This window comes from Hippichthys cyanospilos, chromosome 3, assembly GCF_059441005.1.
Source record: "Hippichthys cyanospilos isolate Australia breed blue-spotted pipefish chromosome 3, RoL_Hcya_1.0, whole genome shotgun sequence".
NCBI classification, from domain to species: domain Eukaryota; kingdom Metazoa; phylum Chordata; class Actinopteri; order Syngnathiformes; family Syngnathidae; genus Hippichthys; species Hippichthys cyanospilos.
In genome coordinates this window covers 18315354-18342698 of record NC_142371.1, presented here as the reverse complement: position 1 = coordinate 18342698, position 27345 = coordinate 18315354, and the positions used below count along the sequence as shown (strand labels likewise).

Sequence of the window (27345 nt, the reverse complement as noted above, 5' to 3'; positions counted from 1 at the left end):
TTTCCCACACTATCACACCCTGTGACTTGTTCTCGACACACACACTGCGAACAAGAACAAACCCACATTTAGATGCCAGTTTTATGTTCTCTATGACATGAACGGAACCATCTTTATGTGATAAAGCCTGAGTGGTTTGTACCTTTTTGTAAAATTAAAAAAGTCATTTTTGTCAAGCTGCAGTCTGGAAGAGACGGCGACCGGATTTATTGAAGTGGGAACTTTTTTTTTTTTTAAGACATGGAAGCACCTGTTTGACTTGACTTACAAGAATGTGACTCATAGAGACATGGGAGGCAATTGACAGCGACTGGGTTGGGACATTGCGATCCTTCCTACGTTTAGACTTGCATAATGTAGCTGGACATTTGGACACTTTGGCATACACTATATTGTTTTACAAAAATACCCAATTAGATTTGGATTTTAAGAGAATTTCTGCAGGTATCGGCAAACCTGCTTTAATGCTTTGCAGTGACAGAAATGACAGAAACAGTACAGTTGTTTTTCAAATCAAGAGCAAATGAATTAGAACATGAAGCAACTTGTATTTTTATACGGATTTGCGCTTGTCATTAGTAATGCAATTTTCCAACAGATGAGCCAGAAATAAAACAGATGATTTTACATGATCTAAAAATAATAAATGCCCATTTGCCACCCAAACTTTGATATGTTTGGCCGAGTGTGCGTGGTGTGATGCATACTCAATTTCCCCTTTGGCTTGCTGTCCGCCTCAAATAATGCCATTGTTCTTCTGTCCAGTCACCAGCAGGCACAAGAAATGTACAAAACTGCTAGCTAAAAACATGCAAAAAAAAAAAAAAAAAGTAGGGGGGGGGGCACAGCATGCAGGCGCAAATGTATGCATGTGTGTGATGTCCCCTGATTGCGCGTTTGGGAATGCTGACTTACAGGTAATCAGCAGGTTGCAGAGGGTGTGCGAAGCAGAGCTGGCGTAGTCGAGTAAATGGTGTTGCCGTGGAGACCACAAAAGGGGCGTGGCCAAGGAAGGAGCCGACAGCGGCGCGCGGGGGGGGGGACGCGAGCAAGATAGAGCCTGCACTCGTCGCTCATTTGCTGACTTGCAGCAACTTTTCAGGGCAGGCGGCCACAGTGAGGGATACAGGAAGACACTCTGCTGATTTGTAAGCCTCTCACACACTGCATGGCTTTGTGCGAGATTTGCTGAGCTCACCGTTGTGCCGCCCGTCCCGCTTCAGCATGCTGACTGCCGCCGTGTGGCTGACGGCCCTGCTGGGCTCGGCGCAAGGCTGGGGCCTGTCGCCGCCAGCTGACGAGCGCGCCCATCCGGACCTCCCGTGCGGCCTCTGCTTCCTCGGGCGGACGCCGCCTCGCCGCCGGGGCTCGCCGCTCGGCCCTCGGTGTCACCGGACGCCCGGCGGGCGCGGCTTCGCCACCCTGCGCGGGCCCGACTGCGACACGGACGTCGCCTTGGCGTTCCGCCTCGGCCGCGGATGGACGCCGGGTCAAGGAGAAGATCCTGTGGTAAGGGCGCGACTGTCATTTGGGCGCAACGTTTCAAATGTCAAACGGAAGGCTCGGGGGCCGGATCCGGCCTGCTGAAAAGCAAATTGAGCATTCCGTGATGCTTCCTTTTTTTGGAATGCCGGAGGGAACTGGAGTGCCTGGAGAAAACCCAGGCAGGCACGGGGAAAACATGCAAACTTCACGCAGGAAAGCTCGAGCGGGATGCAAACCCACAATCTGCCATTTTTCTGCACTTGTTTCCCCAAAACACAAAAACTTGAATTAGATAGGTGCTTCTTAACCTTTTTTCAGTGATGTACCCCCTGTGAAATATTTTTTTCAGCCAAGTACCCCTTAACCCATAGGTGTCGAACTCCAGTCCTCGAGGGCCGGCATGTTTTCCAGTTTTCTTTCCCCAACACACCTGATTCAAATGATTAGCTCATTAGCAGGCTCTGCAAGAGCTTTAAAATGATCCCAATCATTTGAATCAGGTGTTTTTGAGGGAAAAGATTTGAAAACATGTAGGATACCGGCCCTCGAGGACTGGAGTTCCACGCCTGTGCCTTAACCAGTGCAAAGCATTTTGTTTTTTTTGGTCAGGCCTGTTCTCAAAAAGCAATCATAAATAAACATGCTGATGTCATGAGTGTGATCGGCATTTCATGGCAACAGATAGAAGCTGAAATCTGATTGGACAACAAAAAAAATCCTTCTACATGTACATATTATATACAATAGAGCCACGACAATTGCTATAATATATACGAATTGAACTATTCACTGCCATTGACGACTATAGACGTCAAAGATAAATTTAACTGAAAAACTTAAACGGACTTGATGTCTTGATGTCACGCAGGTAATAGAAGAGGACGGAGACCAAGTCTTCATTCCAGCTCTCCTCCGAGGCGGCGACCACGGATCTCCATCTTCAGGTTCCGCCCTCCAACGCTGGGATTGGCTCCTCTCCACGCTGATCAGCTCCAGCATCGCCCCGCGGTGCAGCGCCCTAGGCGGGGACCTCTACGTCCTAACTGGGGTTGAGGGGTGTCAAGCGGGGCCTCTGTGGGCCGCGGCGTGCTGCTCCGTCCCGGACGGCGAGGGCGGTTTCAGCGTGGGCGTCTTCAGCGAGACGTTGGATGACGTCGACGGCGTGCGGCGAGTGAGCGTGGAGGAGCTGCAAGAGAAGCTGGGAGCGGAGGAACTGTTTTCGGGAGGCTGCCGGGGGGCGGACGAGGGGTGGGCCGGCGTCAAATTGGGTTCCCGAACCGAGGACCGCGCTCGAGAACCGGTTGAAGATTTGGACTCCAACCGTGAGGCGAGACACTCGGATTCCAGCGACTCGGATTCCAGCGACTCGGATTCCAGCGACTCGGATTCCAGCGACTCGGATACCAGCGACTCGGAAACGAAAGCAGACGGGACAGAGGAGCCCGCGGTGGAGTCGGAGAGCGAAAGCGTCGACGAGGCTGATGAGACGCCTTCTATTGGACGCGTCGTTGAACGCCGGGTCAAAGCAGAGGACAACTCCAGCAGCATTGTGGTCTCCATCTTGTCCACCGTTTTGTCCATCCTCAAAGCTCCACTCAGGCCCATCTTCTCCAGAATCACCGAGTTCCCCGGACAGGTGAAAAATCTTCTGATGAAAAATGATGTAGCGGGCCGGATCTGGCCCCCGGGCCTTGAGTTTGACACCCATGATCAAAACAGTCTTTTCCCCATTAGCATAGTGGATGCATAACGCAACCGCAGCCACTACTGTAGCTTCTATTCTATGCGCCTTATATATGCAAACGGTTTTAAAACAAGGCCATTCATTGCGGGAAGTACGGAAATGACTTTGATGTTTTGTCTCCCGACGCAGGTTACCTACGTTCTCCAGGAAGACCTCGGCGTCCTCGCTGCCCTCCCAGGAGACACCTTCTCGCTCTTCTACCTTCTGATCTCAGATTTGTTGTCATGGATACGCTGGGCCGTCGAGACGCTGCTGGACATCCTGATGGATTGCGGCTACGACCTCTACTACTGCGTGTCCTCCATGTTGGGGGCGCTGCTGAACAGCTGCTACACGGGGGTCGCCGGCGTGGGGACGCTGGCCGGCGACACTCTCGGGATATTCGGGGGCGCCCTGGGCAAGACCTGGCGGGTGAGCAAGTTCTTCGGAGGGCGTCTTCTCAGGCAAAGCGGGGACTACGCCGGGACGGTGGCCATGGAGATGGGGGATCAGGCGCTAGCCGTGGGCGGGGGGACGGGCCTCCTGGCGTGGAGGAGCGTAGCCGGGGTGTTCAACGCCTTCGTCACGGGGGGGAGCATCGTCATCGGGGTGCTGGATGTGGTTTTTGGGGCCTTCACCGAAGGGTTCAGGCGGGGGGGCCAAACCACGCCCATCCACACTGTTTTGCCAGAAACTGAGTAGGGAACTTTTCTTGCACTGAAAATTTAAGGATTAACAAAAAATAAAGATTTTGCTATTTAAAGGGATGTTTTTTTTTTTTTTTGTATATTTTGTTTCGTTTGGTCAGGTGTGCACGTGCCACATATGAAGTGGACAAAGTGCTGCTTCTATGAGTGATTTTTTTTTTTGAATGTTTGAATTGAATTTTGAATGAATATTGTGCTTGTGGAATTTGAATTAACCAGCAAAATCCCATTTTTTTTTATCCATCTCAAGAGGCAGCCATTTTGCCAGGAAAGGAAAGAATCGTATGGATTTTTCCTCCTCATGTTCAAAAAATATCATTTGAATTAGTATATCATTTTAGACTGGTGAGGCTGCATGAAGCATTTATGTAAACGTTCATGAAAGTTTTGAGTTCATTTCGCTTTTAAACCCCCCTGAATTTAGCTGCACAAGAAATAGTATATAAAAGTGTACTCTTATTGATCCTTTGGGATATTTTGCCTGTTAATAACTCATTTGGGAACTTTTTTAAATAGTAAAAAAAAGGAGTCTTTATTCACTATTCGCTATTTTTTGTTATTTTTTTGCAAATGTCCTCTGAAGTGTGGTAAAGGGAAGAACTGCCTGATGACACTGAATGTGCCTTTGTTGTTTAATCAATTTAATAATGCTTGGATGTGTTTGTTGGATGTTTTAATAAAAGACAATTGTGGCATATGTCTTCTGACTAAATGAGGCATTTACACAGCAGCTAAGAGTTGAACTTTGAACCTCAAGACTGAGAGGCAGACGCGCTAACCACTAGCTCATTGTGGCAAAAACAAACTAGAATGCAAAAACAATTTCAAGCTAATTTTGACAGCGAGGTCATTAAGTGTACATTAGAAATAATTGAGAGCAAATTATTCATCAAAAAAGTCACTTTTCACTGGTGAAAATGGCAAAATAATTGGCTAAATTCTTTAAAAATAAATGTCTTCCAGATTATTGGCAACAATCCATAAGTCTCCAAATACTCTCCAGTGACAACACGGACTAAACTCAGCTCTTGACGAGATGCAGCACACTTTGGACGCCATTTAATAATTTGGGGTATTGTGCCATCTTGTGGCATACTATACTTTTTGAAGCGTTACAGAGAAAACAAAAACGTTTGTCGGTGCGTTCTTAAATGTACAGAAGAGGTCAATACCCCTCTCATAAATGAAGAGTGTGGATATTGATTATTTGAGGGGCAACAAGTTATGAATACATATATGAAATTAAAAATGTGTCTAAATAATCGCAAACTACAAGCTATCACTTATAATTAACCTATTAATTCCAAAAACATATTTTTACGTTTTTAATTCCGGATAAAGTCGATCCAAACTGGTGGTTTGATGTTTACGTTCCCAAGTGCTCACTTTGCTCGCACAATATTAGTTTGAAACAATTTTATTTTCAAACTTCCGTTCTGGTCGGAAGTGGTGGCGGAAACCCGGAAGTGTTGTCTCATTGCATCAGATTGCAAGAGTGTGGAAGAGTCCATGCTGCAAGCAGTTTTTTGACCGGCTGACGTGTTTCATTGTTTCTTTCCGAGGTAGGCGCAACACACACGTGGACACACGTAAACTAACCAAAACGGCACGTTTAACCAACTTCTTACCTTGCTAATAAATCCCATTATTGTCTTTTAATAAGTCGACTTTGACTTTGTGGTCAAGCGAAAGCTAGCTTAGCATTGACTTGAAGCAGCTTTTTTGACAGGTGGCGGCAGTCAAATTTGAGATTTTTTGTCGCTGTCTGGAATTGCAGTTTAAACATATGACACGGTGGATGCACGTAACTTATTGTAGACAATAAACAGCACATATTGTACTACTATTTGGAACACCATAGACTACCATGACGAGCTTAATAAAAATTACAATATAACGTGGTGCTTTATTGCTTTATTTCGCCAGGTAATGAATTGAACGTTTTGAACCTCGAAGGCCACCGCCCTGACATAATCAATGAGATAAATCAAATGTTGTCCTTAATTCATTATTATTTATTTGATTTATGATTGAGATCTTTTCCATGCTTTAACAGTTCTTTAGTTCATATAATATATTATTATGATGTCTCGATTATAGAAACACGTTCTAATAATGTTGTTGACTATAAGATGTGTACCATTTATATAAAATGTTGCATTCTGGAATATAATTATTTACTCACATCTATAGCTTTTCATAAATTGTAGCATACCTCTAGATATGACTTTTTTTTTTTTTTTACAATAAAATTAATTTCCTGTGTTTGTTTTTCCATACTTCCTAAGGCCATAAGATGACTTTTTAGTAGTATAAACATGACGTTGTTTATTCACCATTCCATTTCCGTTTTTGGCTATGTGTCTCCATGAAGGGATGGCCACTCTTTATGTGTCCCCCCACCCCGATGACTTCCGGAGCCTCCTGGCTCTCCTCGCCGCCGAGTCCCGGCCGTCCTCTGGAGTCAAGATCGTGAGCGCAGACCCCCCCGCCGCCGGTCCCTGTGCCCGTTCCACCCCGGCTTTGGTGCTGGGTGCGGGGGACGGCAGCGCCGTGCTGCACGGGGCCAACGCCGTGGCCTGGTACCTGGCCACGCAGGGGAAGAAGGCGGGCACTGGCGTGAAGCAGCAGAGCGAAGTGTGGCAGTGGCTCAGCTTCGCAGACAATGAGCTCGTTCCATCGTCCTGCGCTGTGGTTTTTCCCCTCATGGGGGCGACACTGGATAAGAAGGTGACTTTTATCTGCGGTGGAGTATCAAAATTCTTTTCGTCACGGGCCAGAATGGGTATTGTGAAACCACATGAATGTACGGTTCTGTTTCATTATGGAATACTATTAGAATACTTTATCCTATGGCGTTGTTCTCATATATTATTATCTTTTATATTTTATTAAGGCTTTATTAGACCCATTTTTGTTTTGTTGTTTTGATACCCCAAACCTTATACTTAACCCACTCCACTACAAAAAAATAGTTGACGACGATTGTTGTCAATGGCGCTCCTCGGTAGGTTTTCCATAGACGTCCTTTTATGTTAATGGCGTTCAAAGTGTTACAGGTTTTTTTTTTAAACAACATAACATATTATACAATAAATGTTCTTGTTTGTTCATAAATGTTCATGAATTCTGCCAATTATTTGCTTATTTTTTGTGGTGAAGCCAAAGTCACATCTTATAAAAAGTATTGCTTTTGTGCCATCTTGTGGCATCCTTTTGCAATGGAACTAAGTTGAAGTAAGGGAAGGAGCTTCATAAAGGAAGACTAGAAACCCTACTGATGAGAAAATAAAGTCTCATTGCATTTTATTTGTTTTTTTTGTGTTATTGACATAAAGTGTTGTTTCAGCTTCAGCAGACCTCCCGTGGTGAGCTGTTGCGTGTCCTAAAGGTTTTGGATAAGATGCTGGAGCCGAGAACCTACCTCGTGGGGGAGAGCGTCACCCTTGCCGACATGGCGGTGGTCTCAGCTCTTCTTCTACCCTTTAAATACGTGCGTATTCTCACGTCATCCATTCCTCTTCTTTCGACTAAATCCTCACGCTTCCTTTTTGATTCTTCAAGGCTCTGGAGCCATCCGACAGGAAATCGTTGACCAACGTGACCAGATGGTTCACCACCTGCATCAATCAGCCGCACTTCATCAAGGTGCTGGGAAAAGTCACGCTATGCGAGAAAATGGCGCCGGTGAAGATAAACGCAGATGCCAAAACGTGTCCGAGTTCAGCGGCTTCTGTCGACAATGCCGCCGGCGAAATGGGCGGAGCTACACTCAATGGTCTGCAGATCATTTTTGTACTTTGGTAGTTGTTTTTTGGGACAAAAAGTCATGCCGAGTCTTTCAGGGCCACCAAAGACAGAAGCTCAGTTGAAGAAGGAAGCAAAGAAGAGGGAAAAGCTGGAGAAGTTCCAACAGAAGAAGGAGATGGAGGCCAAGAAGAAGACCCAGCCGGCTGCAGAGGTAAAACCTTTCTAAAGTCACTTTTTGGAGAGGAGATCTGACTTTTGGAGATTTAAGAGGTCGGACATTTTGCCGCTTGCTAGTAGTGATGGACGAATGAAGCTTCATAAAGCATCTTTGATATTTTTTGACTTCTTTAGGTGGCGCTCTTGATTTAAAGTTGCAGTGGAAAGTTAATGTTTCAACTTCTCTAGCCTTTATCCTTTAACCAAGAGAACCATATAGAGGAGTAAAAAACAATGGCTGCACCCTGCAGTGGAGTTAGCGGATTAATTCCTATTTCAAAAATGCAATAATAATAGGATTACATTGTTTAGTATGGTTACATGCAACAGATTGCAAATAAATAATGGAAACTAAATTAAATACATTGGTAATACTATTAACCAATTGTTGTTGAAAATATTAATTGCAACCAATATTACAAGGTCTGTACAATAATAGCGAGTCTGATCCCTCCCCATGCTCTTTTATTTTATTTTATTTTATTTTAGAAAAAGGCCAAACCTGAGAAGAAGGAGTTGGGGGTCATCTCATACAACATTCCCACTCCACCTGGGGAGAAAAAAGGTGACATTTCATTGTTGTTTATATTCAATCTAATGTACAGGAGTTGCTCTGTTTGCAAAAAAAAAAAAGAAAAACAATCACAAAATGGTGGTTTGCAACTCAAAAAAAAAAAGAGTACTTATTTAGTGCCAATCCCAGTTGTTTTGTATTTAACCAAACTAGCTGATAAAAGCCCACTAGTTTAATGCTAACACGCGATACAAAACGCCACAGATCGCTAAAGAAACTAGCATCAATAATTAAAGTAGTTACAGTATAACCCAATATCCAATGGCTATTGAGGGGAAAAAATTCTTCCTGTGTGTTACATGTCATTTACCCCAGCGGTAAAAAGGTGTCATATGACATGAAGAATGTGAAGCGCGTTTTCAGCCTCAAGTGAATATTTCAAGCTGTTCCCTTGTGCTCGTCAGACGTCATCAGTCCTCTGCCCGACTCGTACAGTCCTCAATATGTGGAGGCCGCTTGGTACCCCTGGTGGGAGAAGCAGGGATTTTTCAAGCCAGAATACGGGGTAAGGACGTCGCCTGTTCCCAAAATGTGGCTTCTCTTATTTGCTGATTTTCAACAGAGGCAAAGTCTGAGCGATCCGAATCCCAATGGCATTTTCATGATGTGCATCCCCCCACCCAATGTGACGGGATCGCTCCATCTGGGTCACGCCCTCACCAACGCCATCCAGGATTGCCTGACCAGATGGTAACGAGGCTAAAAGGCCAAGGCTGGCCATCATTTTGCGTTGATCCGCTTCCCGCCTGCGTTCAGGCACAGAATGCGCGGCGAGACCACTCTGTGGAATCCGGGCTGCGACCACGCCGGCATCGCCACCCAGGTGGTGGTGGAGAAGAAACTGATGAGGGACCGGGGCATGAGTCGCCACGACCTGGGCAGGGATAAATTCATCGAGGAAGTGTGGAAGTGGAAGAACGAGTGAGTGGACGAGAACGTGGCGGGATGCCAAGATTTACGCGGAGATCAATTGGGACCGTGTCTCCGCAGGAAAGGAGATCGCATCTATCATCAGCTGAAGAAGCTGGGCTCCTCTTTGGACTGGGACCGAGCATGCTTCACAATGGACCCCGTGAGTGCTCCCCCCAACTCATTACACCGAAAGCTTGAAGAACGTGACAAGATCTTGCATTAGAAAAGGAAAACACGTGGCATGGGAGAGAAAACAAGATTCGGGCCATGTCCCTAACAAAGGCCATAGTATAAGCCTGGAAAAAACCCTTGCACGCAGACGTCACAATAAATCTCAAGACATAACTGTACATCCTCAATGTCTTTTTTTTTTTCCTTCAGAAACTTTCCTACGCAGTGCAGGAGGCTTTCATCCGCATGCACGACGAAGGTGTGATCTACAGAAGCAAAAGGCTGGTCAACTGGTCCTGCTCGCTCAATTCCGCCATCTCGGACATCGAGGTGAGCCGCGAAGCATACTCGGCTCCTATTTCCAGGTCTAGCTCAACTTTTATTCAGTGGCATAATATCTGTTCATATATATTGATTTTTGTTGCCCTGTTTGGACGATAAAAGTCCCCAAAATGGTCAAATACCACCAATGGGTTAAAGAAAGAATGTCTGCCTTCATTTGCAATTTGGGCTCCTCTTTATTCATAACCCATATATGAAATAAGAAGGTATTTTGCCAGCCAGAATTTTTTTTCTTGCAATCTTATGAAGTGGACTGGCAGTGAACGAGTTAAGGAAAGCCCCGCTTGCTTTGCAGGTGGACAAGAAGGAGCTGACGGGAAGAACGCTGCTTCCCGTGCCGGGCTACAAAGACAAAGTGGAGTTTGGAGTCCTGGTGTCCTTCGCCTACAAAGTGGACGGCTCAGGTACGGGAGCCATCAAGCCCGACTTCCCATCAAGCCCACTGTGACAATTTTGTTTCCCATCAGACGAGGAGGTGATCGTCGCGACCACCCGTATCGAGACGATGCTGGGCGACACCGCCGTGGCCGTGCACCCCGACGACTCCAGATATCAACACCTGAAGGGCAAGATGGTGTCGCATCCCTTTTGCGATCGCAAGATGCCCGTCGTTTTTGACGACTTTGTGGACATGAGCTTTGGAACCGGTACGGCTGTTGTATAAAGTTGCTCATTTAATACAAACCAGATTTTTCAAATCCGAACCGATTTTGAACTCATCCCAAGTAAAAATGGCGTCTTTAGCCAATCAGTGGCAGTGATTGGAAAAGGAGCAAAAGATGGGGTGTCCAAACATTTTCTCCTGAAGGCCACGTACAAAAAAGTTGCAAGATGTGAAGACTTTTTTTTTTTTGCTTATTAAACATTAAAAATAAATCAAGCAAGCGAGCAATTACAGATGTCGCTATATTAAAAAAAAAAAAAAAAATCCCGCTACGTAAAGGCTCACTTTCAACCCTCAATGTTTTTTTGGTACTATTTTTTTAATAATAGCATTTTTGTCCCAGTCAAAAAGTACTTTTCATATATTCCTGCGGTGGCCCCCAGCTGTAGTTTGGACACCAGTGACCCAATGATTACTAAACGCCTACTGTGCTACAAGATGATGCCAAAGGACTACTTTTTTTTGGATAATTAGGGCTTACCTTAGAAATGGTACCTAAACGACAAGAAGTTTTTGACTCATCTCCCTCTGCAACTTTCAGGCGCGGTGAAAATCACGCCGGCTCACGACCACAACGACTACGAGGTGGGCGTGCGCCACGCCCTGCCCTTCGTCAACATCCTGGATGAGAACGGCCTGCTGATAAACGTGCCCCCTCCCTTCCTGGTACGCCGACGCGGGGACGCGCCCGCTCGGGCACGCACTGGACGATGACCGCCTTTGTTTTGTTGCGGCGTAGGGCATGAAGCGCTTTGAGGCCAGAAAAGCCGTCCTGGACGCGCTCAAGGACAGGGGGCACTTCAGAGAGGTCAAAGACAACCCCATGGTGGTGCCCGTCTGCAGGTCAGCATAGGAGCTCCGCTCAAAATACATCGTACTTCACTTTTTTCTTTTTGTTTGTCTATGTTAAGAACGACTTTTGTTTTGTCTTGTAAGTTTGAATGTTTTGTTTTTGTCTGTGTGTTTGGTTTTTTTGTGTCTGTGTGTTTGTTTTTTGTTGGTTTTGTGTGTGTTTTTGTTTTTTATTATTATTTTGTGTTGTAAGTTTGTATGTTTTTATTTATTTTTATTGTGTATTTTTGTGTTTTGTGATTTCGTTTTGTTTCTTTTTGGGTGTCTGTCTTGTGTGCTTTTGAGTTTTGTATGATTAGTTTTTGCTTTTTGTGTTTTAAGTTTGTATTATTCTTTTTATTTATGTGTTTTTGTCTTTCTCTTTATATTTGTGCATGTTTTAGTAGTTATTATTGGACGTTTTTATGTTTTTTAACCTTTTTGATGTTCAAAGTTTTTGTTTTGTTTTTGTTTTCTCAGTATTTTTGTGATTTTTCTTACTTTGTTGTCTATATTTTATGCTTTTTCGTTTGCACATTCGTTTTCACATTTGTTATTGTTGTGTGTGGGTTTTTACTCATTTTAAACTTTTTGTTTGCCCTATTTTCGTTTTACTGTGCATGATTTGTGTTTTTGTGTTTGTTTAGAGATGATTTGGGGGGGCTTTCTGGGTGCATATGTTTATTTTGAAGTTTTGTTGCATGTTTTTGCCTGCAATTGTAGTCGTTCCAAGGACATCGTGGAGCCCCTGTTGAAGCCTCAGTGGTACGTCAACTGCACGGACATGGGCAAGCAGGCGGCGGACGCCGTCCGCGAAGGCCGCCTCAAAATCATCCCCGATCACCACTTGAAGACCTGGTTCAATTGGATGGACAACATCAGGTAAGAATTTGACCCCAGCTCCCTATTTTATCACAATTGCGATCCGGCTTTCGTTACCGTGGCGACCCGAGATGTTACAATTCCAAAAGTGACTTTCCTCTAATCTTGGCGGTTTCCAGAGATTGGTGCATCTCCCGGCAGCTGTGGTGGGGTCACCGCATCCCCGCTTACTTCATCACCGTCAACGATCCGTCGGTGAAAGCGGGAGAGGTAAGATGCCCGATAGCCATTTAATTTTCGGCGTTATTACTGTATTGCGATGATGGATTTCTTTGAATCCCCTTCCTAGGACGTGGACGGCCATTACTGGGTGAGCGGGAGAACCGTGGAGGAGGCCAGAGAAAAGGCGGCAAAGCGCTTCAATGTCACCTCAGACAAAGTCACACTCAGACAAGGTCACCTTTTACCGACTGCAACAAAAGTAGTGGAACTTTTTTTGCTGTTGTTGTTTTTTTTCCAGCAGGACCGAACGGCTGGATGAATGCGCCGCTGAAGTTTTCCGGACTATTTAATAGGTACATTTTGTTGTTGCGTTTCAGACGAAGATGTTTTGGACACCTGGTTCTCGTCCGGCATTTTCCCCTTCTCCATCTTCGGCTGGCCTAATGAGGTACAAACAACAAGTCGGCACAGCGGGAAGCGGCTTCAGGAGTCGTTTCAGCCGCAAAACTAAAGTGCACATGTCATTTTAATTTCCAGTTAGAACGCCTCCACATTTACGATTTCCGTGTGTTCTTCGTTGCTACCACCAACATGACAGATTTACGAGCATACGTTGCTACTGAATCGAATACTTTTCTTGTTATTGTATTGCAGATATAGCATGGAATCGGAATAGATATGGAAATGTGTCTTAGCTTAGTTTACTGTCTTTTTAAGCCCTATCAAAAACACCTCTCCGTTTCCTCTTTTGATAGACTCAGGACCTGAGCGTTTTCTACCCCGGCACCTTGCTGGAAACGGGTCACGACATCCTGTTCTTCTGGGTGGCTCGCATGGTCATGATGGGCCTCAAACTGACTGGCAAGCTGCCATTTAAAGAGGTGAGATGGCTTACTGTGACCAAAACATGACAGTGGGGTGTTGAGCGTGATACAATTTGGACAAGCGCAACAAACACAAAACCTTGGAGTAGGAATGGATATTTGCTTAAGTGCGGCTTTAATATCGTTATTTATTTTTATTTTTTTACTTAGTCAAGATCCCAGAAAGGAGTATTAATTTTTGGTCATGTGCTGCATTCTGGAAAACAATACACGTTCGCGTTAAGACATCTCTGCGATTGTCACATTTTTATTAGTTTGCTAAGTTTGGGGACCCCTCCTATTATTTCAACGGTTAAAAGTTTGAGTTTCTTTTTTTTTTTTAATGTAAGTTTTGACAAATATTTTCCTGAAAATGCATAACAGCTCCAAACATTGGTCCTCAGCTTCCCAACTCATAATTGATCTTGCCCCCCTCCCCCTAAAACAAACAAAAAAAAAACCGGAGGAATCGGCCACCCTCTTACCAGGAGCGATGTGATTGCCGACAGGTTTATCTGCACGCGGTGGTGAGGGACGCCCACGGAAGGAAGATGAGCAAATCTCTGGGCAACGTCATCGATCCTCTCGATGTCATTACCGGGATCTCCCTGGAGGTGAATCCTAATCTCTCCTGGATGCGTACGCAGGCACACGCTCGCGCAGTCTTTTGTTGGTCACATTGCCCCCCTGAGAACCATCCTCTTCTGTAAGCTTTATTAAGCAAGCAAAGAGCTTTTATTGAAGCCATCCGTCAAGGATTTACTAGCCTCGAGGATGGGCCTCGACCAAGGCGGCCACCGGAGGGCGCCGCCGCACTTCTCGCACTGTTGCCAAGCGGCTTTCTCCCTGCCGGCCGCCTCCAGGGTCTGCACGCGCAGCTCACGTACAGCAACTTGGACCCGGTGGAGGTGGAGCGAGCCAAGCAGGGCCAGAAGTCCGATTACCCCAACGGCATCCCGGAATGCGGCACCGACGCCCTGCGATTCGCCCTGTGCGCGTACACCAGCCAAGGTGAGTACATTATTTCCCAGGGACACACTCCTTATTTGAATAGTAAATCATCCATACTTTCAGTCTAATATCTAATTCTGTTTTTTGTAATTGAATTTGAATACCCAATTGGATGGAATATTTTTATGCTGTTCCAGGCAGGGACATCAACCTGGACGTCAATCGCATCCTGGGCTACCGCCACTTCTGCAACAAGTTGTGGAACGCCGTCAAGTTCGCCATGAAGACTCTGGGAGACAACTTTGTGCCTTCAGAAAAAGCGCAGGTAGGTCAACGTTAAAATATTGATGATGATGCTGGTTATCATCATTTACCCATTTTTTTTCGCCATCAAACGGGTTCAGTTGATCAAAAATATTTTTAGTTTGAATAAGAATTGACTGTTTTTATGTTTTATTTCCGGCACTTTGATGCACATTAAACAGTTTTTTTTTTTCAGATTCAGAATAAGCTGTAATCTTTATAAACCTTGTTGAAAGTTAACATTTCCTGAAAGCTGCCTTTTTGGGGTTAACGTTAAAAAGGATTCACATTGAGGCATATTCATACAAAGATAATGATCACGATTTCTGTGCAGAAACACATAATCAGACATAAATCTGACATTATTGCCATTCTCTAACTAACATTCCAGGTCTGCAATCCTTGGTACTTTGATGCACTTTTTCAGATTCAGAATAAGCTGTAAATGACTCGTTTCTTTCTTAATGTTAAAATGGTGTAGATTTAGGTATATTGATACAATTTTCCTGGATCTTGATGTCATTTACAGTCACCGCAGCAAGTGGGAGGGGGGCGTGAACTGTTTTCTTGAGGGTGGGGTCTCTGCAAAAAAATTGAGAAGCACTTTAGCAGTAGCACACTTGAGGACATCTGTCTTATGTACATTGATTGCGTCATAAATTGAACTGAAATCTGGATGTACTCACATTTTCTTTTTTTGGGGGGGGTGGGTAGCTGTGCGGCGAGGAGAGCGCCCCCGACCGATGGATTCTGTCGAGGTTGAGCGCCGCCGTGCGTCTGTGCGACGCCGGCTTCAAGGCGTACGACTTCCCCGCCATCACCACCGCCATTTACAACTTCTGGCTCTACGAGCTGTGCGACGTCTACCTGGTAGGAACGGCGACCCCCCCCACACACAAACGCGCGTTTCCCCGTGGCGGCAAACGCCCTGACGCGACCTGACGCAGGAGAGCGTGAAGCCCGTCTTGGGCAAGGAGGGCCAAGAGAAGCAGGCGGGCGTATGCAGGCAGACCTTGTACACGTGCTTGGACGCCGGCCTGCGCCTGCTCTCGCCCGTCATGCCCTTCGTCACCGAGGAGCTCTACCAGAGGTTGCCGCGGCGACGGCCTCGGCTCGACGCCCCCAGCGTCTCTGTCACGCCGTACCCTGACGCCCAAGAGGTGAGCCAGGCCAAACAAAGATTTTCTTTCCTTCATAGTCTATATATATATAAGTACTAATATAGTACTTTAAGTAATTTATTACTTAAAGTAAAGTACTATATGAACATTACTTAAGTACTAAAGGGCTATAGTAATTACTTGAGATACTAAAGTGGGACTTGATTACAAAATCTGTGAGATTCTCTAAAATAATTGAAGACGTTAGCACCTAATTACCTAAACTAGTGATTACTTTAGTGCTTAAATCATTTAGTAACAGCCATTGGTAGACACTCCCACAGCTGTTTATTTATTTTTAAATAAAACAGATTGAAGGTTTGGATTCTCAAAAACGTAAAAATAATTGATGGTCTCATTAATTCAAGTAAAAATGGACTCTCATGCAGCTGTCGCCGGCAGTTAAAACGTATTTACTCGTCATTGGCAGTGAATGAGTGACTATGCATTTCAACTTACTTCTTTGACGCCAATGATTGTTTCCCTATTCGCTTTTGTATCAGGCAGTTTCAGAAAACTCAACTTTGTTTTTTTTTCTTTCTATTTGCAGTTTTGCTGGAACAGCGACGAGGTGGACCGCAACATGGACTTCGTCCTGAACGTGGTCAAGACCATCCGCTCGCTCAGGGCCGACTACAACCTGACCAAGACCAGAGCCGACTGTGAGCGAGCGCGCACGCGCGCACGAGTAATTACTTGCACACGCGCGTCGGTAAAAGCCTCTGAAAGCTTTTAGTGAGTCACTCTGCCGGAATTGTATGTAAATGAGAACGGAACGGGAAGTGCGTCATGGCCGGGAAAATAGACCTGACCGGCGCCGCCGTGCGTTAAAGGTTACCTGGAGTGCGCCGACGCGGCCGCCGCGTCCCTGGCGCGGGCGTCGGGCGCCCAGATCCAGACCCTGTCCTACAGCCAGGCCGTGGTCCCGCTGGGCCCCGGGCAGGCGGCGCCGGCCGGCTGCGCCGTGGCCATCGCCTCGGACCGCTGCACCGTCAACCTCATGATCAAGGTCGGCCGGCCCGCGCCCTTCAAACCCTAACCGCCGACAAACCCCAAATTTTCAAACTCATCTAGATTTTAAAAGCCTTTTTGGAAACCCTAAATCTATCTTAACTCTGGTTTCAAACCCTAGCCACACTGTAAAACCTGGTTTTACAACTCAGCTATAGTTTAAAAAAGCCGAGCTCTAGCTTGAAGCCCTACCTTTAAATAATGACTCTAGCTTTAAATCTAACCCTACCTCTAGTTTGAAGCCCTACTTTAAAATAACTCTTTTAAACCTTAACTCTAGTTTAAAACCAAATTTGAATACCTAACTATTTTGAAGCCCTAATTTTAAATAATGAATAGTTTTAAATCTTAACTCCTTTAAAACCCTAATTTGAAACCCTACCTCTAGTTTGAAGCCCTACTTTAAACTGCTCTTTAAACTTTAAACTTACTCTGCTTTTAAACTTTAACTGTAGTTTAAAACCCTTATTTAAATCCCTAACTATCTTGAAGCCCAAATTTTAAATAATGACTGTAGTTTCAAACCTTAGCTCTAGTTTAAAACCCTAATTTGAAACCCTAACCACACTGTAAAACCCAAAGTTTTAAACCCTAATTTGAAACCCTACCTCTAGTTTGAAGCCCTACTTTAAAATAAAATAACTCTGCTTTTAAACCTTAACTGTAGTTTAAAACCCTTATTTGAATCCATAACTATCTCAAAGCCCTAATTTTAAATAATGACTCTACTTTCAAACCTTGGCTCTAGTTTAAAACCCTAATTTGAAACCCCAACCACACTGTAAAACCCTAAGTTTTAAACCTCAAAAATAGTTTAAAAGCCTTATTTGAAACCCTAACTCTAGTTTGAAACCCTACCCTTATATAATAACTAGTTTTAAACCTGAACCCTAACCTCAACCTTAACCCTAACTCGTTTAAAAACCAAATTTAACCCTCACCCTAAATTTTTTTTTTTAATAATTCTAGTTTTCAACCTTAACTTTAAAACCCTACTTTGATACCATCATTTTTAATGCCGTCACCCCACTTCAAAACCCTAAGGTTCGTTTGAAACCCGCTTCAAAACCCTATTTTGAAAAAATTGACCCCAGCTTTAATACCTTCACTCTAGTGTAAAACCCTAATTTGATAGCACAACCCTACTTTGAATCCCTAACCCTAGTTTAAAGCCCAACTCGTTAAAAAACACAAACGAAAGCAATTGTTGTTGTTTGTTGTTGTTGCCTTTGGGCGGCAGGGTCTGATCGACGTGGACAAAGAGCTGTCCAAGCTGCAGGCCAAAAAAGCCGAGCTGGATAAGCTGATGGACAAGCTGCAGGACAAGATGTCCAAGAGCGACTACAGGGACAAGGTGCCGCTCAAGGTGCAGCAGCAGGACGCAGAAAAGGTGAGGTTTTTTTTTTTTTTTGGTTTCCTCCACTTTCACGCGTCGGCCGCTAACAAGCTCTCGTTACTCGTCCTGTTTCAGCTGCGACAGAGTCACACCGAGATGGACAAAGTCAAGGAAGCCATGGACAACTTTAGCAAGATGATCTAACGCCTCGTCTTCATCTTGCACTTCTACTTTTTTTTTTTCTCTCTCCAGTGGATCATGGTGTCAGAATGAAAAATCAATGGTCAAGCCCATTCTCGTTTTTTTTTTTCCTGTTCTTTTAGTTTCGGTGGGACTAATGAGGACAAAATAAATGACTGCTGTATGCAGAATAGTTTTCAAGAAGTTTGCTTTTTTTTCAAATAAATTTTTCATCATTTTGAAATGTAATAAAAAAAAATACCGAAAGTATTTAAAAATGAAATAAAAACTAATACAACACAAAAAAATGTTTTTCCCCTCTGAAATGAATGAAAAAATCTATAACACAAAAGTTATAATTTATTTTAAAGCATTTTTACTAAAACAAAACACTAAAATCAAGTTGAAATCCAACAAATTCTTGAGAGCTCAAACTAAAAAATATTCAGACCAGTGACAGGAAACTAAAGCCACTTTTGCTATTTTTTTTTTTAAGTGCTTCATGAGGCTTCGTTCCCATCACTACGAAAATAAGCCATCCGACGATACTTTGTACCGCCCACAAAACAAGTTTGAGTCCCTTTTCGAAAAACTTTATTCAGCATATTAGGTCATACAGAATGAAAGAAATAATTTTATTTTTTACACGTGCTAACTGAGGTTGGAAAAAAATGTGTTTAGAAAAAAAAACTGTACGGCTAACACTATACTTAAATTAGTGATTTAAAATGAAGCTTCGTGAAACTAGTGATTTTTTTTCTTCCTCTTGGTTTGAATATGAAGAGTGCAATGGAAATGTAAACCCAAGAGTGCCATCTAGAGGATAAAAAAAAATAAAAACAATTCATGAGGCTTCATTTTCCATCAGTATTTAAAATGCAAAAAGTCGGAGCATGGTGCCGAGTGGGACGCCATTTTTCTCGCTCTACACCGACCACGGGAGCTGGAACCTGGAGGCGGGCAGCGGCGTGCAGTGCGTCGTCTCAAAATCCCTCATGTGCTTGCGAGCCTTCCGAGAGAAAAAAAAAAAAGGACAAATTATTCTCTACTTCTTGTTCTTTTCTCACTTTTTTTTTTTTTTCCTCCCCACCGGAGGTGAACGGAAGCCGTAATTGATGGCACAGCGCTCCTTTCATGTTAAATGACTTCAATAAGCCGGGCCGGCTGCCAAGGAAATAGATTAGGCCGGTCGGGGGGGGGGGGGGGGGGGCAGGTGAGACGGTTGCCATGGCGAACAATAAAAAATGGGGGGATAAAAGATTGTTTCTCAATGGTAACTATGGAGTTCTATCTGCAAAAAAATGGGAAGACAAAAGTATCAAAATCATAAATACATGAATTAAGTGCTGGTTTTGGTAAAAAAAAAAGCCCTATTATACATGGCCGTTTATTAAAAAAATGTCATTTCTATGGAAAATAAAGTAAAAAAAAAAGGCTTGGCCATCTTTTATGAAATAAAGCTTTGCAATCGTTTAGTTTTTTTAACTCTTAATAAAAAAAAAAAAAAAACAGCCTTACATTTTAATTTACTTTATTAAAAAAAAAGCCTTACTATACATGGTTGTTTTTCATGAAAAAAAAAAAAAACAACCCTAGGCCTGACCATACTCTTTTTTTTGGAAAAAAAAAAACACTCCTTTTTTATGTATAAAACAAAAAACGAACACAAAAAAATGTTTATTTTTTTAAATCTTTGCTATATAATGTTGTATATTTTTTTATATAAAAAAAGTCCTTACTATACATAGTCATTTTCTATGAAAAAAAAATCGTTACTATAAAGCTTTATACATTTAACTTTTAAAACAAATAAGCTTTACTACACGTTTTTTTTTTTGGTGTTTTTCGGGAGGGAAAAGTCATCCAACTCTATTTTGAAGGAAAAAAAAGCTTTATCATGGTCGTCTTTTATAAACAAAATTCTTTCTATAGATGGAACATTAAAAAAAACAGCTATTAATCTACTGTCACAGAGGAAGTACAAAAACAAACAAAACAAAACAAAAAAATCAAGCTCTTTGCTGATTTCCTTACCAGGAAGAGCGCCAGCTGCGCCCTCTCTTTGGGAACGACGTCTTGACCTGGCCCAACGAGAAGACGTCTCCGTCACCGGGGCGCGCGCCAGCACCGGGACGTGCCGAGCAAGGTTCTTACCCAGGCTCCAAGGAAAGGGCACCTTTTGGTCGCCCCGGTACGACGCCAGCACCGTCTCGCACCAGTCGTCGTCCACCTGGTAGCCGCCGTACAACAACGCTGCCCCGCCACCCAGAAAAATCAAACATTAAGCTTAGCGTATTCAATGAACCGCCTATTTTCAAACCGTTTTCAGATGTAGGGCGCATAGAATAGAAGCTACAGTAGTGGCTGTGGTTGCCTTATGCATCCACTGGATGGAGCTGCGCTTAAGGGAATGTCAACAAAACAATCAGAATAAGTCAGTCAAACTTTATTCGTAGACGGTTATCGTATTTCCCGCGCTATAAGGCGCAACAGATTATAAGGCGCACCTTCAACGAATGGCCTATTTTCAAACTTTTCATATATAAGGCGCATCGCATTATAAGGCGCATAGAATAGAAGCTACAGTAGTGGCTGTGGTTGCATTACGCATCCACTAGATGGAGCTGGGCTAAAGGGAATGTCAACAAAATCAGAATAAGTCAGTCAAATTTTATTCGTAGATGGTTTTCATATTTTCCCGCACTACCGAAAACCATCTACGAATAAAATTTGACTGACTTATTGATTTTGTTGACATTCCCTTAAGCCTAGCTCCATCTAGTGGATGCATAAGGCAACCACAGCCACTACTGTAGCTTCTATTCTATGCGCCTTATAATGCGATGCGCCTTATATATGAAAACAGTTTGAAGGCGCATAGAATAGAAGCTACAGTAGAGGCTGGGATTTCTTTTATAAACTGGCGCTTTCTCTTCCAAAAACCTGTGTTTTTTGCGCCTTGTCCCCATAAAAACTGCTTTAAAATTGGGGCATATCAAAATTTCAAACAGGGTGTTATCAAAAATGTAATTTGGCCTTTTCCTTTATAATCCCCCATTTTACGCCTACGGGGAAAAAAAAAGGCGGAGAAGCTTTGGATCTCCGCAGTCGTCCATTACCTCGCTCGCCGTCACCCGGAGCGGCCAGCCATTGGCGGACCGCCGCGATGCCTGCCGAGTCCATTATGTTGGGATACCTGAAAAAAGTCATCGGCACACGCAGTTGGAAAAGTGGCGGGGGGGGGGGGGGGGGGGGGGGGGGGGTGATGAACGCTGACCTGAACTTAAGCAGATCAAACAGAAGGTTGTTTCCACGGTTGGACATGATGAACTTGTCGTCCCTGCGCACAAAGGCAATTTCTTGCATGACGTTTCCATTTTCATATCTTCGTTTCCACATCATTCATGTCTCATGTGCAGATTTGATAGATTTCAATATCATTTTTTTCAATAACAAATGCCATAAAAAATATATGTATATATAAGTATTAATATTTTTTTTTACTATTTAAAAAATATATACATTTTTATCATTTATTATTTAGAATAAATATTTAACAATAGTCAAAGCAAATAAGTGGCCATAAATGTTGAATTTGACATAGACTATAATTGCAATATTTGTGAAATATATTAAATGTAGTTTAAAAATAACAGAATACATTCCTGTATCCAAATGTTTGGAAAACAAATCGCTAAAAAAAACAAAAAAAAACAAAAGATGAAATATATTTTAGAAATTGACCTCAAATTGAACTCAAATCTGAAATGACATATTTTTGGTTATTAATATATTTTCTTTATTTTAATACATTTCTAGATAACTTAAATTAGAATGGTAACAAACTATAATTTAAAAAAATAATCAAATAAAAAAATCTTTCATTTCAATCATTCGTACTTGGTGGGGGGAGGGGCAATTTGAATAAAAATAGTGCCTGCTCAAAAAATTACAATCATATTACAATAATTTGCATATTATTTACAAAGTGTTGTTGGGTAAGGTGGTGATGATCTCATCTTGGGTTCTTCGTACGAGCAGCACGGGTCCGTGGTACCTGAGGGGGGGCAAGCGCGCACGTCACGCCATTTTATTTAAAAAAAAGAAGAAAAAAAAAAAAGGCGGGCTTTTGGCGGGACTCACTTGAGAAGCTGCTCGGAAACGTTGAGGTTGAGGTGCCGGCGCACCGTGTACTCCACCAGCGGCTCTGACGCGCAAGGCGCAAAGCCGTTAGCGCGCGCTAATGCTAAGGAGCCCCCAGATCGACAAGTCGCGTGAGCGAGCGCTCACCCCATTTCTCAGGCATGACCTTGAGGGCCAACGGCAGGAGGTCGTCGAAGGAGGCGTCCAGCACCACCGACTGGATCTCGGGGTACGACATGGCCGCCCAGCTGGCTACGGGCGTGCGCAAAGTTAGCGGCTTGCTTCAGAGCTTTTCCAACCTAGATTTTAGCCCCCCTTCTTCTTGCAGCGATATCGCCAAATTTCCACAAACATATATATACATATATACATATATATATACATATATTTTTTTTTTCTTACCCACAAACGGCTTCAATCTCTAAAATGCTGAACTATACAAGCAAGCAGAAAGAAAAAAAACCCAAAAGAAAACAAACAAAAAAAACAAGAAATATATGACGCGTTTAAAAAAAAGACCATGTGTAGTAGCCAGTTTAATAAAAAAAAAAATGCATGTGCATACACACACACACAAATAAAAAACATTTAAGTAAAACAAAAATAGAACCATGGATGTACCTGTTTTTTTTAAGAAAAATAATATATTAATAATACATATAATATACAATATATAATCTGTTACTATTCTTTATTTTTCTTTATATATATAAATAAAGAAAAATAAATAATAGTAACAGAATAATAAATAAATAAAACTTGAAAAAAAGTTGAAAAAAAAAAAAAAAAAAAAAAAACAAACAAAAAAACCCACCAGCCATTAAAAAAACTGTACTATACATGGACACTTTTTCTTAAAAAAAAAAGCACCTACAATAAGCCATTAAAAAAAAAAACAAAAAAAAAAACAAAAAAAAACACAAGAAGCAAAAATAAACAAACATGAGTAAGCTGTAAAAAAAAATACAATGTATAGTAAACCACAATAAAGACTGTAGTCAGCTGCCTTCACCCAAAAAAATGCTGAGTTATATATGTTTTTCTTTATTTAAAAAAAAAAAGCAAGCATAATAATAGTAAGCTGCCCCACCCCCCTAAAATAAGTCCTCCCTTACCCTCACTATTATTGCTATTATGCAGAAGATGGCTGGAATGTGAGAAATTGGCCATTTTCTAAGAATTCGAGAAGAATTTGGAGGCGGCGAGGCGAGGCGAGGCGAGTCGCTACCTGTGAAGCCGCCGATGGACCAGGCGTATAAGACCACTTGCCCGAGGTCGAAGCCCAGCTTGTGCACGGCGAACTGGACCACGGCGTCCATGGCGTTGGCCTCGTTCTGCGGGTACGGCGCCCCCTGCGCGCAAAGATTCGGGCCAGAAAGCGGGTGCGCAAAAAGAAAAGGCCGAGGGTTTACCGTGCTGCCGCCGAAGCCCGGGTGGTTCCAGCCCAGGACGGAGTAGCCGGCTGCGAAGGGGACAGGGCTTCAAAACGCGCGGCCGGCGCTCGCTAGCGGCGACGGCTTCTCACCCTCCAGCGGGGTGTTCATGCACCCCACCTCGTAGAAGCCCGCGTTGCCCTCGCAGCAGATCACCTGTGGGACCGAGACGCAAAAACACGCTAGGATGCGCTGCGTGCGGGGGCGGGGCTGCAGGGTGGCGGGATTTTTCGGATTGTGATTTTTCTGCCGGTTTTACACAGTTTTTTGTACAAAAAAAAATAAACTCTAAGAGCGTTTTACCAGCGTGTGTCCCTTGGTTCCGCCGCGTCCCCTGCGGTCCACAAACATGGTGTCGATGTGGTTGCCGTCGCACGCCACCAGCTTGTTCCTCTGCCCGTCAAACTGGCAACAATGGTTACACTTTGATTATCGGCTGGCCCCGTTCGCCAGAAAAAGACACCGTGCGAATCCTTTCCGCCGTTCAACAAACGTACGCGTGAAAGACAATACAGTGGGCCCCCGTGTTACGACATCAATCCGTTCCGCGGTTGGGCTCGTAAGGGGAATTCGCCGTATGGTGGGCAGTCCAAATCTATAGTATAGTAAGTGCTACGTATAAATAATATACATGTATACATGTATCAGAAAACAACATGAATAAAAAAATATTGAAAGGATTTATCTACGTTTGAGTGCCGCTTGTTAAGGCCATATTACCTAGTGAGGGTAGCCTAGGCTAGGCTAGTTTCGCATTTCTTGATTATCTCCAGCTTCGTTTCCGTATAAATCATCTTCTTACTTCTCTCTTTAATATCACTAGCAATCTTGGGACCCATGGCTTTACCGTTCCGCCATTTTGAAACGAGTGAGGGCGAGCGATAGCAGACCAGCTCTGTGAAGAGACGCCGATCAATAGTAGTGACGCGTTACATGGAGGCATTGACGGCAACTGAAAATAAGTGCAATCCCCTAAAAACGCCTGCAGATGGAGACAAAACAACACAAATACAGCCAAGCCCCTAGGGTCATGACAGTTTTTTGTCGCAAAATACCATAAAGAGGGGATGAAAAACCTCGGTATTCCAACGTGATAATAACGTAAGCGAGGAACGCTGTAACACGGGGTCCACTGTAGTCTGAAGTCAAGCGGCATTACATCCTCGATGAGCTTGGCCAGGCCTTGCTCCAGCATGGGCCTCATGGCTTTCTGCAGCAGCCCCACCGAGCCCGGGTACAGCATCCTCCTCCCGAAGGAGTGCACCATGAGGAAACTACATGAAAAGTCCAAAACGGTGATGAGCGCACGCACGTGCGCTGGAAAATCTTTGGAAAAGTTTGAAGAACAGCCAAAACACCTGATGACGCGGTAGGGCAAAATTCCCCTCGTTCCGAATTCCCGCTTGAGCAGGGAGACGCCGGCCTTGGTCAACTTCCTGTCACACAAACCCGTATTAGGAAATCAAACGGAGGAGCTAACGTCTCAATGGCAAAACCGTGGCCCGAAAGGTTGCTAGAAACTCCAGCTGCAACAAATTAAGAATGGACGGTGGGCCATCTACCAGAAATATTGCACAAAGACGATGGAATGAGAATCAAAGCTTACGGGTTGCTGACTTCGTTCCAGCTGAAATCCGCAGGCCAGTGCGAGAAGTCAAAGTCGAAGCATCTCAGCTGCTTCTACAAGGAAGGCAAAAATGTCACCACCTCCTTCTGGATCCCCGTAAACCACACGAGCTCACCTTGATCTCTGGCGAGGGATTCAACTTGGCCTGCTCCAAAACCTCGATGAACTGAAGGTACTGCGCGTTCCTTGATCTTCCCCATCCTTGAGGGAAGGGGGAGGAAAAACACAAAACGCCTTGAGATAAGAGTGCCCCGACTTAGGAGTCTTTCCAGATAAGAAATCGTTTTCACAAGCTGTTATTGTTTGCACGCACTTTATGAAAAGATGCGTTGGCAATTGTGCAGTATTTGTGCGCGTGTGTGTGTGGCCTCACCTCGGAGACAGGCCACGCCCACGAGGCAAAGCAGCGTCGTCGCCACGTACTGGCTCGCCGGCACCAACTTACTGCTGCAGATGTAGCCTGAAAAAACAAAACAAACAAACAAACAAAAAACACACACACATTCATATTAATGCATAGCCCTGCTTCTCTTGAGAATCAATCAATCTAGTTTAGCTAGCTAGCTAACTTGCTATCTATCTATTTAGCTACCTCACTATGCATCAGTCTATCTATCTTGCTATCTCAGTAAACAGCAAGCTAACTAGCTAATCATCCATCCATTAAATCCATATTTAATTTTCTTTAAACAAGTGTGTTTTCTTTTTTCTTACCTTTTCCATATAGATAGCCTAGCATTAAGGGGGAGCTGCAGTATAATAGGTAGCGCACAGCTGACGCCTGGAAAACAAATACACAACTCTCAAGGCAAATTCAAAGTTACTATAGAACAGAATTTTGGAAAAACAAAACAAAAACACAAATAAATACTATGCATTTGACAATAAAACGATTGAATTTTGAATACTGACCCAACCAAGAATGATGTCGGCATGTTTCTCCAAACTCCCCGGCTCATAGTTCCATCCCTGCACAAAGTCAAACCAAAGCAACACATTCAAATTATTGTTGCTACAATCTTCAACTTCATTGTTCGAGTGTTGTCCCCAAATTTTCGAGTTAGACCCGTTCAACAAATATTGACTTTACGTAATTACTTATCTAACAAAATACACTAACTAAAAAAGAAGGGGAAGCAAAGAAAAAAAAGAAATACAAAATAATCATGGAAAAAAGGCAATCGCTACTTCGCGGATTTCATTAACTGCGGGTATTTGGGGAAACATAATCTCCGCGATAACGCGATCATCAGGAAACTGGACTGTATTGGACCGCGCATGAGTCAAGCAAAGAATGGCAAAATGTAACGGCAGATGTTTTTCAAATACGTAATTGATTGTTAGCGTCGTACTCATACAAATGATTAAACATGCAAATGAATGGTTAAACATCATGCTAACATTAGCATTAGCGGAGGGGTGTCATTGAGAACGCTCGCGAATATACGATCGATTAAATCAGCGGAAAAAATGAAAACAACACATGCAATTATGAAGAATCCAGCATGTCCTTCATCTCATTCATTATTTTCAGTGGTTACTATTTTACTGCAATGTCAGGAATCGAGCCAAACGAACATTTGACACTTCCGCCCGAACCCCTGCGGGAGCGATTTGAGCTAAACCGAAACCAAACCTCCTGCGATTGTACATTGAGCCGCATGGGAATGAACGAGAAAATGACGGGCATGCTCTTACCCTTCTGGGCGGATCTCCGATGCCCGAATAGCGTCCCGGGTACCGATGAATTCTTAGCAGATGAGGCCCGAAAACACAGCGCCACATCCAGGAAGCCATACTTCCTGGATAACTACGGAACACTCCGACGACCAAAAAGCTTCCTAGCAAACGCAAAAATACTTGTGCTGTGTTCACTGGTTTTCGGTTAGCAACCCCCCCTTTAAATTTGTAATTATTTT

The 27345-nt window shown here is 43.7% G+C and overlaps 3 protein-coding genes across 6 annotated transcripts; 2 read left to right on the top strand and 1 right to left on the bottom strand.

Moving 5' to 3' along the window:
- The first annotated feature begins 963 nt into the window (after window positions 1-963).
- LOC148426049 (uncharacterized) lies at window positions 964-4615 on the top strand. Of its 2 annotated transcripts, XM_088410765.1 has the most exons (4): window positions 965-1148; window positions 1224-1509; window positions 2354-3121; window positions 3359-4615. In XM_088410765.1, the coding sequence occupies exons 2-4, from the start codon at window positions 1225-1227 to the stop codon at window positions 3908-3910; spliced, it is 1605 nt and encodes a 534-aa protein (XP_088266891.1). In that variant the 5' UTR covers window positions 965-1148; window position 1224; the 3' UTR covers window positions 3911-4615. The 2 variants fall into 2 exon arrangements, with proteins under 2 accessions (XP_088266892.1, XP_088266891.1); XM_088410766.1 differs by having other exon boundaries at window positions 964-1509.
- A 787-nt stretch (window positions 4616-5402) lies between these two features.
- vars1 (valyl-tRNA synthetase 1) lies at window positions 5403-18427 on the top strand. 2 transcript variants are annotated; one of them, XM_088411505.1, is made up of 29 exons: window positions 5403-5477; window positions 6290-6645; window positions 7265-7408; window positions 7480-7693; window positions 7761-7876; window positions 8371-8446; window positions 8860-8960; window positions 9018-9145; window positions 9212-9376; window positions 9446-9527; window positions 9749-9868; window positions 10176-10284; window positions 10348-10527; window positions 11086-11210; window positions 11284-11387; window positions 12099-12257; window positions 12377-12467; window positions 12547-12652; window positions 12797-12867; window positions 13175-13300; window positions 13792-13896; window positions 14146-14293; window positions 14431-14558; window positions 15251-15406; window positions 15484-15696; window positions 16247-16358; window positions 16530-16705; window positions 17948-18097; window positions 18179-18427. In XM_088411505.1, exons 2-29 carry the CDS (start codon window positions 6292-6294, stop codon window positions 18245-18247), a joined length of 3828 nt encoding a protein of 1275 aa, XP_088267631.1. In that variant the 5' UTR covers window positions 5403-5477; window positions 6290-6291; the 3' UTR covers window positions 18248-18427. The 2 variants fall into 2 exon arrangements, with proteins under 2 accessions (XP_088267631.1, XP_088267630.1); XM_088411504.1 differs by having other exon boundaries at window positions 8860-9145.
- Window positions 18428-18800: 373 nt separating this feature from the next.
- Window positions 18801-27285, bottom strand: abhd16a (abhydrolase domain containing 16A, phospholipase). 2 transcript variants are annotated; one of them, XM_088409631.1, is made up of 20 exons: window positions 27125-27285; window positions 26339-26395; window positions 26141-26207; window positions 25800-25886; window positions 25542-25627; window positions 25406-25479; window positions 25158-25235; window positions 24959-25073; window positions 24103-24204; window positions 23892-23955; window positions 23779-23828; window positions 23595-23718; window positions 22514-22618; window positions 22367-22430; window positions 22209-22280; window positions 21501-21563; window positions 21343-21419; window positions 20378-20476; window positions 20258-20304; window positions 18801-19232 (listed from the first exon to the last, which is right to left on the bottom strand). In XM_088409631.1, the coding sequence occupies exons 1-20, from the start codon at window positions 27221-27223 to the stop codon at window positions 19149-19151; spliced, it is 1614 nt and encodes a 537-aa protein (XP_088265757.1). In that variant the 5' UTR covers window positions 27224-27285; the 3' UTR covers window positions 18801-19148. The 2 variants fall into 2 exon arrangements, 1 of the variants encoding a protein (XP_088265757.1); XR_015865002.1 differs by lacking the exons at window positions 18801-19232; window positions 20258-20304 and having other exon boundaries at window positions 22514-22614.
- Between the last annotated feature and the right edge of the window lie 60 nt (window positions 27286-27345).

Coding starts and splice junctions, on each gene's coding strand:
- LOC148426049 (XM_088410766.1), top strand. CDS start 1,225: ATGCTGACTGCCGCCGTGTGGCTGACGGCCCTGCTGGGCTCGGCGCAA. Junction 1,510..2,353: donor GTCAAGGAGAAGATCCTGTG/GTAAGGGCGCGA, acceptor GATGTCACGCAG/GTAATAGAAGAGGACGGAGA. Junction 3,122..3,358: donor TCACCGAGTTCCCCGGACAG/GTGAAAAATCTT, acceptor CTCCCGACGCAG/GTTACCTACGTTCTCCAGGA.
- vars1 (XM_088411504.1), top strand. CDS start 6,292: ATGGCCACTCTTTATGTGTCCCCCCACCCCGATGACTTCCGGAGCCTC. Junction 6,646..7,264: donor GGGCGACACTGGATAAGAAG/GTGACTTTTATC, acceptor GTGTTGTTTCAG/CTTCAGCAGACCTCCCGTGG. Junction 14,559..15,250: donor TGCCTTCAGAAAAAGCGCAG/GTAGGTCAACGT, acceptor GGGGGTGGGTAG/CTGTGCGGCGAGGAGAGCGC.
- abhd16a (XM_088409631.1), bottom strand. CDS start 27,223: ATGGCTTCCTGGATGTGGCGCTGTGTTTTCGGGCCTCATCTGCTAAGA. Junction 25,480..25,541: donor ATCCCTCGCCAGAGATCAAG/GTGAGCTCGTGT, acceptor CCTTCCTTGTAG/AAGCAGCTGAGATGCTTCGA. Junction 23,956..24,102: donor GAACCAAGGGACACACGCTG/GTAAAACGCTCT, acceptor TCGGTCCCACAG/GTGATCTGCTGCGAGGGCAA.